The sequence below is a fragment of the Melanerpes formicivorus genome, unplaced genomic scaffold (assembly GCF_026170545.1).
Source record: "Melanerpes formicivorus ecotype bairdi unplaced genomic scaffold, bMelFor1.0.p_v2 SCAF_25, whole genome shotgun sequence".
Classification (NCBI taxonomy): Eukaryota; Metazoa; Chordata; class Aves; order Piciformes; family Picidae; genus Melanerpes; species Melanerpes formicivorus.
Genome location: NW_027142377.1, coordinates 10601195 through 10616374, shown reverse-complemented (window position 1 = coordinate 10616374; position 15180 = coordinate 10601195). Strand labels below are relative to the sequence as shown.

The 15180-nt window shown below is 41.1% G+C and overlaps 1 protein-coding gene across 3 annotated transcripts in view; it reads right to left on the bottom strand.

Annotated features, from left to right (window-relative positions):
- Positions 1-9966: 9966 nt before the first annotated feature.
- Positions 9967-15180, bottom strand: part of EFEMP1 (EGF containing fibulin extracellular matrix protein 1) — a 47925-nt gene continuing 42711 nt past the window's right edge. For all 3 annotated transcript variants that reach the window (XM_068153276.1, XM_068153279.1, XM_068153278.1), the window contains 4 exons: positions 14648-14767; positions 13154-13277; positions 12832-13027; positions 9967-10652 (listed from right to left, as the gene is read on the bottom strand). In XM_068153276.1, the coding sequence (XP_068009377.1) occupies positions 10494-10652; positions 12832-13027; positions 13154-13277; positions 14648-14767 (599 nt within the window). In that variant the 3' untranslated portion in view covers positions 9967-10493. The remainder of the gene's footprint in view (positions 10653-12831; positions 13028-13153; positions 13278-14647; positions 14768-15180) is intronic.

Sequence of the window (15180 nt, the reverse complement as noted above, 5' to 3'; positions counted from 1 at the left end):
TTTAGCAGGTAACAATAATAGCTGGCTGATACTTGCATAGAATCCCAGTTCAACTGTATTATTGCCTTTCACAGAGCAGACTTGCAAAGCAGATCTGGCACCCAAACAGGCCTGTGCTAGACTGCAATTTTTCATGTGTAGTCAGAGAAGCAAACAAATAAGGAATTCAGAGTCGTCTTAGCTTAGGGATTTTTTCTTTTTTTAAGCCTTTTCAGCTTGGAGCTGCCCAGGATGTCTTCATACTAAGCTTTTAGGTTTCAAAGCTCACTTATTTATTTCTAGGGTATGTTATTGGTACTTGTAAGAAACCAATTAGATTTAATACATTTATAACAGTCTCAAAAGGGAGAAACTATTCTTCAGTATGGTGGACATATCTGAGCAAACAGATCCTGTACTCTTTGTTATCAGGTTAATGCCTCTGCACAGTTGAGCTATATGGCACTGATAGCTCAGTTCTGCTCTTTAGTGAAATATTATTTCCTTGAGTGATCCCTTTGATGTTTCAGAGTTCCAGAAAAGGTGTGTGAGCCCTTAATAGGAACAAATGCCTTTGCAAGGGTGATGCAAGGTGAAAAGAAGTGGCTGACTCCTGAGCTGCATAGAAAATGCTCAGAATATCAGATGTGTAAGTTGAAGTTGCCTCAAGGCAGCTTAATCTTATATGGGAGGAACTGGCATAGTGCATAAACCAAGCAGAAATGGGCCTTGGCAAGAGCAGAGGAGCAGCAGTCTTTCCGGGACAAGTTGTTCCGAACAGTTTATCGCTCGTGTGAGCTCACGCTTGCTGTGTTGCTGACCTGGGGAGCATGTCTCCTGGCTTAATCTCAGCTTGATCTTGCCCTCAGCAGAAGAATCCTGTGCTTTATTCAGAACTGAGCTGGCACTTCAGGAAAATCCTTAATGGTTGCTTTCTGCCTGGGCTTTGTGGTGATAGACAGGACTGCAGAACTGGCCCCAGAGTGGTGGAGCCAGGCTTAGAGTCTTAGAGGAAGATAGTGTAATGAAAGTAATATTTTCTCAAATGTAGGTAATTCTCTGCTTTATCCTTCTTCCCCTCTTTCCCCTCCCTTTCCCAGTTGGGATGAGACAGGTTTCTCAGTGGTCTGGGCATCCCAATGTTTCAATCCACTTGGGTAATTTGGTGCCTCAGAACTCATTTTTGCTTTGTGATTGCTTCACGCTGGCATGTTGCGATGGGCTTACTTGGTGGGGGGTGGGGAGAAATTAAATGCTGCTTTGTTGTTCTTCTGGATGGTTTTGGCACTGCAAAAACCTGTAGCTCTTGCAAAACATTCAGCATCCCTGAGCTGTAACATCAGCCCTCACTGATTTTGGCTTGAAGCTTGCATCCGGAAGTATTAAAATGCTTGTGTTAGACAGGAATGCTACCCTCGATCTAAAGTTCCATGTACAAACCTCTGCTTGTCATGTCTCCATGTATTCCCCGTGTTTGTCTCACTCTTAATTCTTTTTATTGCTGTTTCTGCTTGGCAAACATCACCATGGTCCTAGCTGCTTGTCAGCCTTTGATGGAGCTTCTGTGGGGCAATCAGGCTTTACAAATTCAAAAATAAAAAGAACTGAGGCTTCCTGTGGGTGCTTCTGTTTGCCTTCTTGTCTGTGCCTGCTGAGGGAAAGTTGTGAGCAGCAGGAGTGGACTTTTGGTTGGGGGTGACATGGGAGGGATCCCACAGAGTACTCCCAGTGGCTGAATGGCCCCAGCTGTGGCGCTTTCCAGTGCAGCAGGACACCCTGTCCCTGCCTGGGATTCCCTGCGCTTTCCAGCCCTGCTGTGGTGGCCGGGATGGCATTTACACCTTTAACACTGCTCTGTACTGGCAAAAGGCTGTGTGGTTGTTGGCTCCAGCCTCAGTGCTTCAGGGCATGATTTCAACCATGTCTATGGAGACCAATTTTCAACATCCAAACAAAGCAGCATAAGTGGAATTTATATTACCTTTTAAAAATGCAAGTCAACAGAGCTGAAGACCCTGCTTCAAGGAAGCCTCTGGGGTTTGTTCAGGGAATTACTACAAATATTTTACATCCTTTTTGGGACTCCAGGCAACCTCAGGAAATGTCTGCTGAGGACAGCTGTTGAAATACCCCAGGCTGCCTAGCTGAGGGGTATTTTTGGGACTGTTGTGTGAGAAACTACCTTCCATCACCAAATATCCTACACTGTCTAATTTTGAGAGCCAGGCTGGTCTTTTAAAACATCTAGATAGTATTTTTTTCCCAACTGAAGCACAGTATTTTCAGTGTGGGTGATGATGGTCAAGGGTGATCAGAGCAAAAGCCTTCATCTCAAGTGCCTGTGCAAATCTGGGTAAACCCAAAGGCAAAAAAAAAAAGTTCATCATCTAGATGCAGAAAATATCCCTGCAGCTATGTCACAGCCGTGGAAAGTTTGAATTCAAATGGGAAAAGGCTGCAGTGGAGGGCATATCAGGAAGAAGGAGGTTAAAGGGACGTTAAAGATGAGTGAGAGTGGGCTGGGGGAGCTCCACTTCCTTCCAAAAGGTGCCTTGAGTACTCGGTGCTTAAACTGAATGTCTTGGAGGCTCAGTAACAGATGCTTAAAGTCAGAATCTGGGAATTTCACAAATGTGTCTTGGTTTATATCAAAGTTGATTAGAGCTCAAGCCATCTTCCTCTGTACAGGATGGAGAAAGACATACAAGCTACTGGACTTAACAGATGAAAATAGCTAGATTTAGGGATTTTGGCCTAGGTAGAAGCACTGAATTATGTTAAGATTAACTGCTAACTTTATGAAAGGAGAAGTCTGTGCCATCAAGCTGCTAGCTTAGAGGTTTGTTTTACTTATCTTGGTGTCTTGCAGGCAAGTGGATTTGAGTGGAATGTTGGCATTGACTAGATCCTTGTTTCTTTACCTATCAGCACTGCATTTATGTATCATGCAATGTGTATGTGTACATAATCTTTCAGGAGAGCTTTATTTTCATCTTTCATTGCCATGATACTAATGTGGTGCTTCTCTAGCTTTTCTTCACACTTGTGTGCAGACAGCCTTTCTGCAAAGCAGAAGTTGAAGCTTTACAAGAACACCTCTGCAGCTACCTTTTAATTTTTGCCAACTTCAGAAATTAGAAGGGGAGAAATCTTAAACTGAGCAAAGAAAAATATTCCTGAAAAACGTTTACTGATGATGGAACTGGAAAGCTTTGGACTTGGTATGATGGAAATTGTAACAGCCTGCTAGCAATACCTCTTCTATATAGCAGGGAGAAATATGTGTTGTTGGAAATGGGGGAGCTTCCTAAAAACCCATACCCAGTTTGCCTAGGGACAGAATGTATTTGCAAAGTGTGATGCTCTTGCAAAGGTTCTACTGTGGTTTGAGTCTGTTTCTCAGCACTGATGGGGAAAATGATGCAGGAGCCTGGCTGGCAGTAAGACATAAGCATATGCCATCCTGCTCTGCTCTGATTTTGCAGAAAACAGAAGAAATGAAGCCTTTTGTGATGCATTAGAAGAAAATACTGTTTTCATTGTCCATGAATTTGTAGTGCTCTGTTGGAGATGTTCACTGTATAATTTAGGCCTTCCCCCTTCAGCATACCAGAGCAGAGGCAAAAATCATCCAACCCTGTTAAAGTTTTGTGTTACTATTTTGATCCTTGTGATTTGGTTCGTTGTACAAAATCACCAGCCTCACACTGAATACTCAGCATGTTGCTTCATGTTTTCCACTGCCTATCTACCTTTTCCAGTTTTTAAAGCTCTCATGAAGCAAAGCAGCCTTGCTAAATATTGGGGGTTAGTCTTTACACCAGCCCTGGGTTGCAAAATTGTCTGGAACCTGGTTCAGTTTGGGAGGAGGAAGCAGCAAATGCAAATGTTAGCCTCAGGCTTTGAGTCGCTTCAAGGGTCAATTCATGGCTAAGCAGTGTGTCCAGAAATGGCTTTCCTAGAAACATCATTATTTGCAATGATCTGGCTCCTGCTACCTTCCCCCAGGCTGTGCCTTATAAACTGGGCAGAAGAGAAGGTTTTCTCCCTTGAAGCTGATAGTTTGTGTGTTTGTTTGCTGATCATAGGTTTTGCTTTAATGCTTTCTGTGGCCACTGTTGAACTGGGTGCGATGGATGAGTAAAGCTGGTGCTCGCAGTTCACCATGGCTACAACAACAACACAAAAATGTCACTAATGCAAATGATGGATGTAGTATGAAAATACTTAGTGCTCTTTTTGCTGTGGTTAGTTTTTAGGCATTTGGCCTTGTAACAGACTGTGCCGATGGGTAGAGGTTCTGGCAAGGCTATGTAACAGCTTCAGAGCTGCTAATAGCAAACTGCAAATGCTTCCCCTGTGCCCGCAGGTTCCAGGGAAGAGTCCCTGACCAGGATACTCACATATTTAATGGGTCTTGGGAGACTTTTCTGTGACTTTGTGCAGCTATTTTTCAGACTGGCTGGAGCTTTAATTTTCCCAACATCCTGTTGTAAGAAGGGATCAGGGGTATAGGACCCACACTGCATGACACGTTCCAGATGCAGTGGTTTTACACAACTGTGTAAGTGTTCAGCTTTGTTCCATGCTCCATCTCCAGTTATTCCTGATGACAGGTTTGCTTTCTGGAGCTATGATTTCCTTTGAATGCTCTATCGTAACCGTGACACCATCTTCCTAAGAGCTGGTGCTCAAGTTCAAGGGCCTTCACGGTTCAAATAAAGCCAGGATAAGTTTCCCCATGTGCATCGCTTTACATTTATTCCCTTTGGGTTTATTTGACATGCTTTGCTCAAAATTTGGAGCAGTGTGAAGGCCCTGTTTTCCTGAGGATGCTCTTCTTTACCTGAACAACTGGATATCATTAACAAAAATTGCTGTTCCTCCTCTTCTAGCCACTTCTTACTTCAAGGCAAATCCTTTGCTATAGCTGCTATAAGAACAGCTCTGGCGTAGCTAGTTTTACCAAATTCCTCTTCCAGGAACATGATAGAAATCTAAGCTTCATTTTTCTGCCATGGTATTATCTTTGTTTTTGTTTATTGCCTTAATGTGTGGGTCACTCTCTGGCCCCATCAGCCTCCTGGGAGGTTGTTTCTGCTGTGTTTCGAAGAGGCTGGGTTTGCTAATCCCTTTTGCAAGCTGGTCCTTTGGCCTGCCTTGTTTGTTTTTATGTGTGACCTTCCAGATCTCAGGAACATTTCTTTTTTCCTCATCTGTATACAACTTCAGCTTCTCACAGGATGACTTATTGATTTTAATAATGCCTTTTACCCTGCTGTTTTGGTATGTTGGATTCCCCTCTGCAGGCCTTACTCTGAGCTTCCAAAATCTGTTTGTTTTCCTAGTTTCCATGCCACCTGCAAGAATTTTGCTCTTTAAACTTCCCACTTGGGTGTTTGTTGTATATATTCTGTATGGGAAACATTCCTATATACTGCACATAGATCCTCCAGAAACACTCAAATTGCAAGAAAATGTGACTTTCAAGAGGAGGTGGTCAGAGGTTCAAATATTTCTGGAGTGGCATCAGCAGGATCCATACCTTGAGGTGCCTGTGTAACTTTCATGGTTGTGATTTTGGAGTTTAACAGCATAAATATGTTACTTTTTTAAACCCAGCTGGCAGGCTGCTGATTTTGAAAGCTTTTCTGTGTGCTTGTTTGGGTATCTGAATGGGGTGGTGCATGTCTTCACATGGGGAGATTTTGTAGGTCAGAGGCTTTAGGGGGTGTCTTCTGGAAAGAGCAGGGTAAAAAAATAAAGTTTCAATATAGCAATGCAATGAAGTGCTCCAGAATGTGTATCTGCAGGGCAGGAGCCATGGGACTGCTTAGCTGAGAGCTGCCCCTCTTGCTTTCAATGGTCTGATCTGAAGTATGTTAGTGCAGAACTGTACTACTGCCTGAGTATGTATGTTCTGTGTGGTTATGTAGGAATTGCAAAAATATGAACATTTTAAAAATATTGGTTATCCACCCTTCTTTCTAGAGGGAGCAGAGGTACACAGAGCTGATGTCCCTTCTGTGGGCATGCTGGATCAGAAAGGGAAAGAATTTCTTTCTCAAGCTAGAGCAGAAAGAGTGTCACCAACACAGTGTGACCATGTTTACAAACAAAACCAGGAGCTCACCTAAGTCAAGCATTTTCCTCTGCTGGAAGCATTGCTGCATGTCATGGCCACACAGCCCCTAATCCCTTCTCAAGGCATCCTCTGAGTTACCAGAAAATAAATCCAGGGAAGCCTTTAATACTCCTGTGTCATATTGTTGTGACACAATGTTTGCAGCTTTTTCTGCTTAGCAGATATGCACAATAATGGAGAGGCTTTAAAAAGACTTGACTTGGAGATCACATACTTAAAACCAAAATGACTTGTTCAATGTACATCATCTATATTCATATAAAACTTGGCTGTATTTTTCCCTGTGCAGAAATGACAAAAGCTGTTGTACTGTCCTTCAAATTTGGTTTGGCAACCAACAGCTCTCTTTCCTCCTAATATACACAGAAATGTTTGCAATATAAACATTTTAACTAGACATCTGCTTTTTCCCAGATCTAAAACACAGTTAACTTTTTGCCCTCTCGATGTTCACTGGGGCTGATAACTCTTTCTGCTGGCCAGATGAAATGAACTTGGGGTTTGCAGCAGATGCGGCGCAGTTCAGTTTTGCCTTACGCAGGTGTTCCCCCAGCTGGGAAGTGTGGAAGTGTGCCATTTTGCTGAGATGATGGTGAGGTTTAGCAATGTGAGGGCGTTAAAAATGATTCTCCGTGTTAACAGTGGTCTTTGTCCCTGGTGGGCTCCATATGCTGAACAGCTGACTGGGGCAGCAGCTGTTCTATATTTTAATAGGGGAGTTATAAAGTTAGAAACGTGGATGATCATTCAAAACATAAGCAACTCTTTGTAGTCATGGAAATGGGATTCAACAATAAACTTGCATTTGTGAGCCTTCCAAACAAAATAATCCCACTGCACTAGGTTCAGGTGGTCTTGGGGAAGTGAATGAACTTGCATTTCTATTTCCTTAAGTTCTGTTTACTCAAAGTTCTATTTTTTAATCCCCCCCCCCCCCAGTTTTCTATTTTTAAGAAGATACAAAACTTTGCATGTGATCCTGATTTAGATTCTTCTCCAAGAGTGACAGAGACTTTTATGAGAATCTTTCCTGGAGTGTTATTAATAATGGCCATGCCACTAGGATGAAGGCTGAGCACACACTTTGCTCTCCTGTAATTTCCTGGGATTTTAACAACCCTTTTAACCCAAGTCACTATTTAAACTCTTGTTGCATGTTTGCTGCAGCTCCATATCCTTTGCAAGGGACATACCAAGTCCTGTTTTCCTGAAGGATTGGATAAACTTGTGAGTTTCTCCCCTAAAAACATGCTGGTTTTCTGGCCTAGTGTAACATACAAAAGCTCTCCTTGTTCAGGCTCTGAACCACCTTCTCATTTTAACCATCAGCTTTTTGGACATTCTCACACTCAATCATGTCTCACACCCTTATCCAAAACAATACCAACCACCTCCTTCCAAGTTTTGCACAGCTGTGCTGTAGTCCCTGGCTTGCTCAGCTCACCTGCTTGTGTTTTGGTTTGGAGGGGCTCCTGTTATTTCAGTTCCCCACTTCCATGAAAGCCCCATGATTAATGCTGTGTGTGGAGAGTGGTGCCCACACCCAGTGACTGTGTTCGGGTCTCAACCAACCCATAGCAATATAATGTCAAGTGGCTGGATCTGGGCTTCTGGGCTGTACAATAACCTCTGATTTGCCCAGTTTGGGCCCTAAGTGGTCTTATATAGACCTGAATATTTCAAACAAATGGTTTGTGAGGAAATTAAATAGGTTGCTCCAAATCCATTATGAGCATGATGAGATGTGAAGAAATGAGTATGCTGAATATGATTTGGGCATGTCTGTGTGCTACAACTGCCCCTGCTGTTCATGCCATTTGATGAGTACATAAATGTTATTTTTCTTTATATATAATTATTAATTTTGGGTCATTGTCAGATAAGCAGAGATTTAAAAGGAAGACTTAAAAAGGCTGGTGACAAAACTCATATAAGTATTGGCAGAGCATGAAGGCAGAGTAAATCCTTGGGGCAGAGCTTGGCAGCTTGGGGATGCCAGGGTTACTTTTGACTGCTTAATTCATTGCAGGGACCAGCCTGGTGCCCTAGAAGTCCCATGACTGAAGGGGGCAAAGCCACTTCAGCCTCCTCTGGGCACCTATTAAGAGAAAACTGCCCATTTTGAACCTGGAAAGAACCACAGAATTGATTGTTCCATGGAATGGACAATACTGAATTAAAAAAACTGGGAAGTTAAAAGTCAGTGTAAAAGAACAGTCCTGATGCTGAGGGTAGAGAGGCATGCTTGAGAGCCAGCATGTCAAGTTTGTGAGGACAGACTACACAGAGAGAAAATGATGGTTGACAAACTAAATATGGAGGCAAACGTGCTGCTTGTGACAGGAATTGCAGGGAGGAAGAACTTGGAGGCGTTCTGTTCAGTACATGTGGGATGAGGAGCTGCCTTTCAAGTTAAGCAGATTTGTAGTGGTGATGAATAGGGAGGAAGCCCTTTGCAGAGAGGAAGAAGCTTCCTACAAGCCAAACTTTCAGAGTTTTCACAATGGAAAACACCAATTGTTCTGCAAAGCAACTGGGCTTGTATTGGTGAGCTCCTCTCTGCAGAGAGGGGTGAAGGCTACCTGGGGTCTCACCCCACAGCTCCAGGATCCCAAAGAAAATGTGACCCAGCATCAGTGCTGGTTTTTTGCTTATGCTACAAACGTGCTCTGACCCCTTTGGCAGATGAAGTATTTGTTTAAAGCCACAAATGACTGCCTGAAGGAATGATCATTGGATAATAGGGTCCTGCACTGCAATTTGTCAGTGTGGGAGATGTATCACCCTAAGCCACAGTGGTTCTGGCCTCTGCTAAGTTATATTCTGAAGTGAATTTTTGCTGTCTTGCCGTGTAGGACCTCAGGATGCCAAGTTCTTCAGCCATGCTTGCTACTTCTTTGGGCACCTCCTCTGAAAGCAACCACTGAGGGTGACTGACATAATAAATATGAATCTGTGGGGTTGCACCACCAAAGGGATTTTCTTGTCTATGATGTATGCACTGCTCACACATTTTCTATAGACAATGCATTTTAAGTAGAAAAGAGGCTTTTTCCTTCAATCAGCAACGAGCTAGCAGTGTGTGTATGTTGGTGTATTTTTCCTGTTCTATTTAATGTCAATAAACCTAAAACTCACTAGATGATAAGTCTGTCATTCTAGGAAGGCAGTGTGGTTTTAGTCTTCCATGAACTAATACTGTATGTACTGAGCTTTGGGTCATTCTGACTCAGCAGAACTCAGTGAGCTTTGCTGGCTCTCACGGTAGCTGACAATTCAGCACTCTAATGTGGCTAATAAACTATCTCCTAAGACTAAGTCCAATATAATGAGAGAGCTTTATTAAAAATGTTGTCCATCCCAGACTTAACTACTACATTTTAAACAAGAAATAAGATTTCACACGTTACAAAAGATGGTTTTAGTTCTTGAATTAGAAATAAATGTTGTGAATACTGCACATGATAAATCTGAATTGTAAGATAATCTGAATTGAACAGGAGTGCATGAAAATGATACAACTTAATGAGCAAATGCACTCATATGCAAGTATGCAACAGAATGTGTCTGGAAAAACAGCATGTTAACTTCTGTCCCACTAACCTGTAACTCCCAACAGCGCTCTCAGGAAAACCATGGACACATGTGCCCTTGGTGGTGCTTTTCCACTTGGAGTTTCTTTCATTGTCAGAGAAATTTTTCTCCTATGGTGTATTTTTCTTGGAGAGGGCAGAATGTTATTCACTGTTATGGTTAACACTAACTGCCTATAAAACCCCTCTTCTTACAATGTGAGCTGACCCCCCACCCAGATTTGAAAAAAACAACTGACAGCACATAAATGTCTACAGAAATAGATTTTTATTGACTGATATCTTTTGTTACAATGTAGTTAGAAAGAAGAAATATATTTTAGCTTAGCAGATAATGTTACTTTGTATATCATTCATACTATATAGTTTTTTTCATTTTCAGATGGTCAGTGTAGCTGCATCAGAATTTAAAACAACAAAGAAGATCACCATTTAATTGCATGACCTATTTGGCTAGGAGGGGTACGTGAGGTTTTACAGGCTAGTAGGAACATACAGTTCTCACACAAAAGCGTAGTATGTATCTAGTCCAAGAAAGGTAATTAAACAAAGATTGAAGTCTTTATACAGAAAGTGACAATGCCCATCTGTATACTATGGAACACATCTACTAATTGGGACTTACAGGTGTTAATGTGTGGATTAAAGATACCAATTTACTAAACAAATCTTAAAAAAAATAGGAGAGCAAAATCTATAAATAAAATAGTAAGTGCTTTCTTGAAGATAATATTCTTTGGCTACTTTAAGTGCCAGTGAAAGGTTACTGAAAACCACTAAAATGCGTAGGGTCCAACTATTATTGTTAATCTTAGCACTGAGCTTGTACGGTAGTTCAAACTGTTCACTGTAAGCATCTCCAGGTCCACGATGTGCTCTCTTGGTCCTGATAGTGACTTCACGAGCACAAGCATTGCACTGACGGCGCTTGTTTGCTGAAACAACAACAGAGACGTTTCATTCAGTCAAATCTGAACTGATTCCCTAGGTGCATCAAGTGAGCACTTGTATGTTACTGCGCTATAAAAATGCTCTGTCTTAGCACAGATCCACAATGCAAGTATTCTTGTAACATTTTTAAATGGCCATGACTAATCTCACACCTGGCTTTGCTGCAGGGAAAGCTTTACCTGACTATGGCTGGGAGAAATAAACTGCACTGCAAAATCTGTTCCTGGTTAGGCTGACTCTCCTAAAGGACCTGCAAAGTGGTAATCTCTCCCAGGATGGTCTTTGTTTTTATCCCCATCCATCAGCTTTGAAAAATACATGGTGAATAAGTAAACCAGGAGACATCTCATATCTTTAACAGTGCTGTAGCTTGTGTGGAGGGAAACTCTTTCATGGCTCATACTCCAGGAGTTGTGTTCCCCTGGGAAACACTGGGAATTTTTGCAACTGGTGTACCTGTTGCCATCCTCATCTTGAACTGCTCCAAAGCACTTTTCCCAGTCTAGGATCATGCTGCTGCAGAACACTGACAGGCCTTCTCTGTGGCATGCTGCTAGTGTGTTCAAAAGCTTTCTCATAAAAATGTAAACTCTCTCTCGCCCTTCCCCTACTACAAATGTTTTCTCACCATGTCAAATGAGTAGGTATACAGATGAATCAAATCAATTCACTGCATCTAAGACCCAGCTTGGACTTTTACTAAAACAATACAAGTAACTTCTAAGTAAGCCTTTGTTTACTGCAGTCTCTTGGCAGGAATAAACATATGCTTCCTTATTTAAGACCTGAGATTCCTTGTTGGGTGGCAACAGAAGACTGGAGTTGTTCATCTAAAGAAAGTCAGTCCAAAGGCTAGATTGGGGTATAAGCCAAATTAGAGCTGGACTGATCCTGTTCTTCTTTCAAACAACTAGAAATTAGTGTTTCTAGGGTAGATAGGAGGGGTGTATGTGTAATAAATCCAGGAAAAAGCACTGGATTGTAGGTTATGCCAGAACAAGTCAGCTAGAGATGAGCAGTTCCTTGATTCCATCTTGGGGAAACAATGTGTAAATAGGCAATACCATACCTTGGTACACTTTTTTGATGCACTATGAACTCCCCCCCTAATTTCAGATCTGAAGAAGAATCAAAATCAAAACCTTCCAATTAATATATTTCTGATCATATGTTATGTGCTGATTCTGTTTTATGGAGTGTAAAGCCACATACAGAAAGGATTTCCCAGGAATTTGTAAATATTAAAAGCATCCAAGAAAATCAGATTTCTGCCAAAAAAAATCTTAAAAAGCAGATGTTACAGACACTTTCATTCGTGTCTACTTGAACACATTATACCAATAGGAAATCTTGCTATAAGTAATTTGGAGTTTTGTGGTTTGCTGAAATAGCTGCAGCAATATGGAAAAAGAATGTTCAAGTTTGTCTCAGCTCAAAACCTTTGTAAAGCGGCATGAACTTAGCACTCTAGAAATTAGTGTCCCATCCCAAGACATTATTGATTTAATTAATTAAAAGAAAAAAAAGGGGGAGAGAGAAATGTAATTAGAGTAATTGTGTAACTAATTCCAAGAAATGTAATTAAACTCTCTGTACAAGAACAAGCTGCCCAGAGAGGCTGTGGAGTCTCCTTCTCTGGAGACTTTCAAAACCCGCCTGGATGCATTCCTATGCAGCCTGCCCTATGTGATCCTGCTTTGGCAGGGCGGTTGGACTTGGTCTCTGGAGGCCACTTCCAACCCCTAAGATTCTATGATTCTGTGAATCTTTTCTGTAGTCCTCTCCTAAATACATAATAGATGAGGTATTGGTAAAGATAGTGAAAAGCATAGAGATATCTCACTTGAATTTGAGACGTGTGTCCCAGGATTCCTAAATATACATGATCACTACTAGTGTTGAACTCATGTGAAAGAAACAATTTGATTCTGAGTTGTAAGTTTTCAGGTATAAAAGTGAAGGGTTTGTTAAAATTTGGAAACCAAGCACATTTAATAAGGAAGTACGAAAAGGCTGATAAACTTTGGGATGCTGTGATACTCTTACAGAGACATTTGGTGCGTTTGTCAAAATGACAGACACTATCACATCAAAATGGCAAGGCACTATGAGGCACCAGTGGTTTTAATACCCTGCTCAGATCCAGCTCCCACCAATACTTACTCTCAGGTAAAATTCTCCATTTTCATTTCCAGACTTGATCCGGAATGTATTAATAGTATTAGGATAAATAGTGGTTGCCTGAATCTGGAAGATATCTGAGGGCACTGTTCGGTCTGAACGGATGCTCATGTATTTGTACACCACTGAGTAAGGCAGCTCTCGGCAAATGGCATTTGATACAGGGCAGACACAGCGGCTGCAAAACAAAAATGGATCAAACTAGTATAGCTGCAAACAAATGGTACTTGCTTTCTGTTGTAGTAGATCATATTGTCTGTTGGGGATGAGCTTAAAAACTGCAACAGACTAATTTAGCTCTTACTTTTCAGATGTAAGGACATAGGGCTCTTGACAAGGATTTCTTGGGTAACAACGAAATCCTCCGTGGTAATTCCAGCAAATTTCATCCTCTCTGCATTCATTAGTAGTCTCACACTCATTTATATCTAGGAGGAAGGAAAAGAACTGTGTCAAAGCCGATGGAAATGAGTTTGCATACAATGTCTTCACAATAACCACAAAACCCAATTGCCTGCTTGTCTGTTGAAATGCAGCAGGTGCCTGTGTTCTTTACCTGCTTTTCTGGGGCCCGGCTATAAGGGATTTCTCTGTGGAAATGGAATACGTTTGTGTATAGAGGGTTAATTAAGTTTGAAGGTTGTAATTTTTGGGTTTAGTTGACTGAAGTACTTACTAATCATACATAATGCAACTGCAGAAAGACCGTAAAGTTTCTAATTAGCAAAGAATGATTGACTAGCAGAAGATATCTTGTAGGCAGAGGACAAAGATTTTGAGGAAGGACTGTGATTTCCCACCTTTTGCAGGCTCTTGTTAATTGCTTGAATTTCATGGTCTAACTTAAATGCTTAGTGAATGTCTAAATTTTCACTGAAATAGATTTGAAAGGAATAATGAAAATCTATTGATCATGCAAAGCAGAGCTTCCTTTTTAACCTGGAAAATAACCCTGATTGGAGGTGGAGACTCTCAGGTTGTACTGTATTAATGCTCTATTATCTTGTCACTGTCAGAATCACCCTACTGCCTACCTGAAATTAACAGTCACAGAAAGGGTTTATTCAAATGTAATTTCTTAGAAGGCACAAACAGATTTTTAGGTGGTCAAACTACCACCTCCACAACCTTCAATATGAGCTGGCCTTCTGCAAGTAATTACCAAGCATTTATTCCTAAAAATGGTGACTGATAAATCAGGTTCTGGATGACAGAAACAACACACTTGTTGTTCTGCAATGTTGTCTAGTAAGGTGAAGAGACATTCAATACCGGTGAGGAAGAAATGCAAACGTTACAATTCCTGCATTTACTGGCACCTAGCCAGACATTTATCTTCTACACATAAATTATCTAAGCCACTCAAGTCTTGCATTTTTTTCTCCTATTATGATAAGAAACATATAATTCATTTCTACTGTGGTTGCATTTAGTAAGGACTATAAAATGAAACATGATATAAACCGCCATGTTTAGTGTCTGTGAAAAATGGCCTGCTCTTTTTTCAGTGGTATTTATGTCTGAAACTAAGACTCAATACCTAGACACCCAAGACACATGTTTTACCTGAGGGCTGCAATGTTGTCCTAGGAATCTGGAGGACTTACAATATGAGCTGAAGGACTCAAATTAGAATCACTATCAGATAGGCAATTAATCATCAAATGCTTTATCCAACTTATTTCTTGCTCACATAATGGTAATCCTGTCACAAAATATACATTTAGATAGAAAGCATTCTTAGTCTTGCCTGAAATGGTGGTGGCAGCATTGAGGCTGCTAAGTTAAGGGCACTTACCTTGACATGTTCTGCCTCCTACTACCTGGTATCCTTCAGGGCAGACACATGAGAATTTTCCTGGTTCATTAACACACTGATACTGGCATATATAACTTGATGTTCTGCATTCATCAATGTCTACAGGGAGCAAAAGAGGTTAAAGTTACTGGGGTTTAACATCTACCTTGTTATAGAATAAATATAATAGCTAAGTGCTGGTTCTACAGAGCAAGAAAAGAGAAACCTGGCTAAAAAAAGGCTGAACATCTCAAGCTGCAAACAGAAGGGATAGATTTACTTGTGTTTTATCAGTTGTCTTGCAAAATGAGAATTTTTGAACTTGAGGAAGCAGAAGCTAAGTTAGTCTTCAGAATGGCTTGAGGAAAAAAGCTTTGGAAAGAATTTACACTTTTAGTATCCAAAACGTGATTACTTTGATAAAGTGCACAGATGTGAATTAGTTAGTAAGGTAAAAATATTGTCTTTGTACTTGCACCCTATGCTAATGCAGTAGAGGAAGAGAGGGAAAGTCCCTTGCTAGAGAAGAGTGC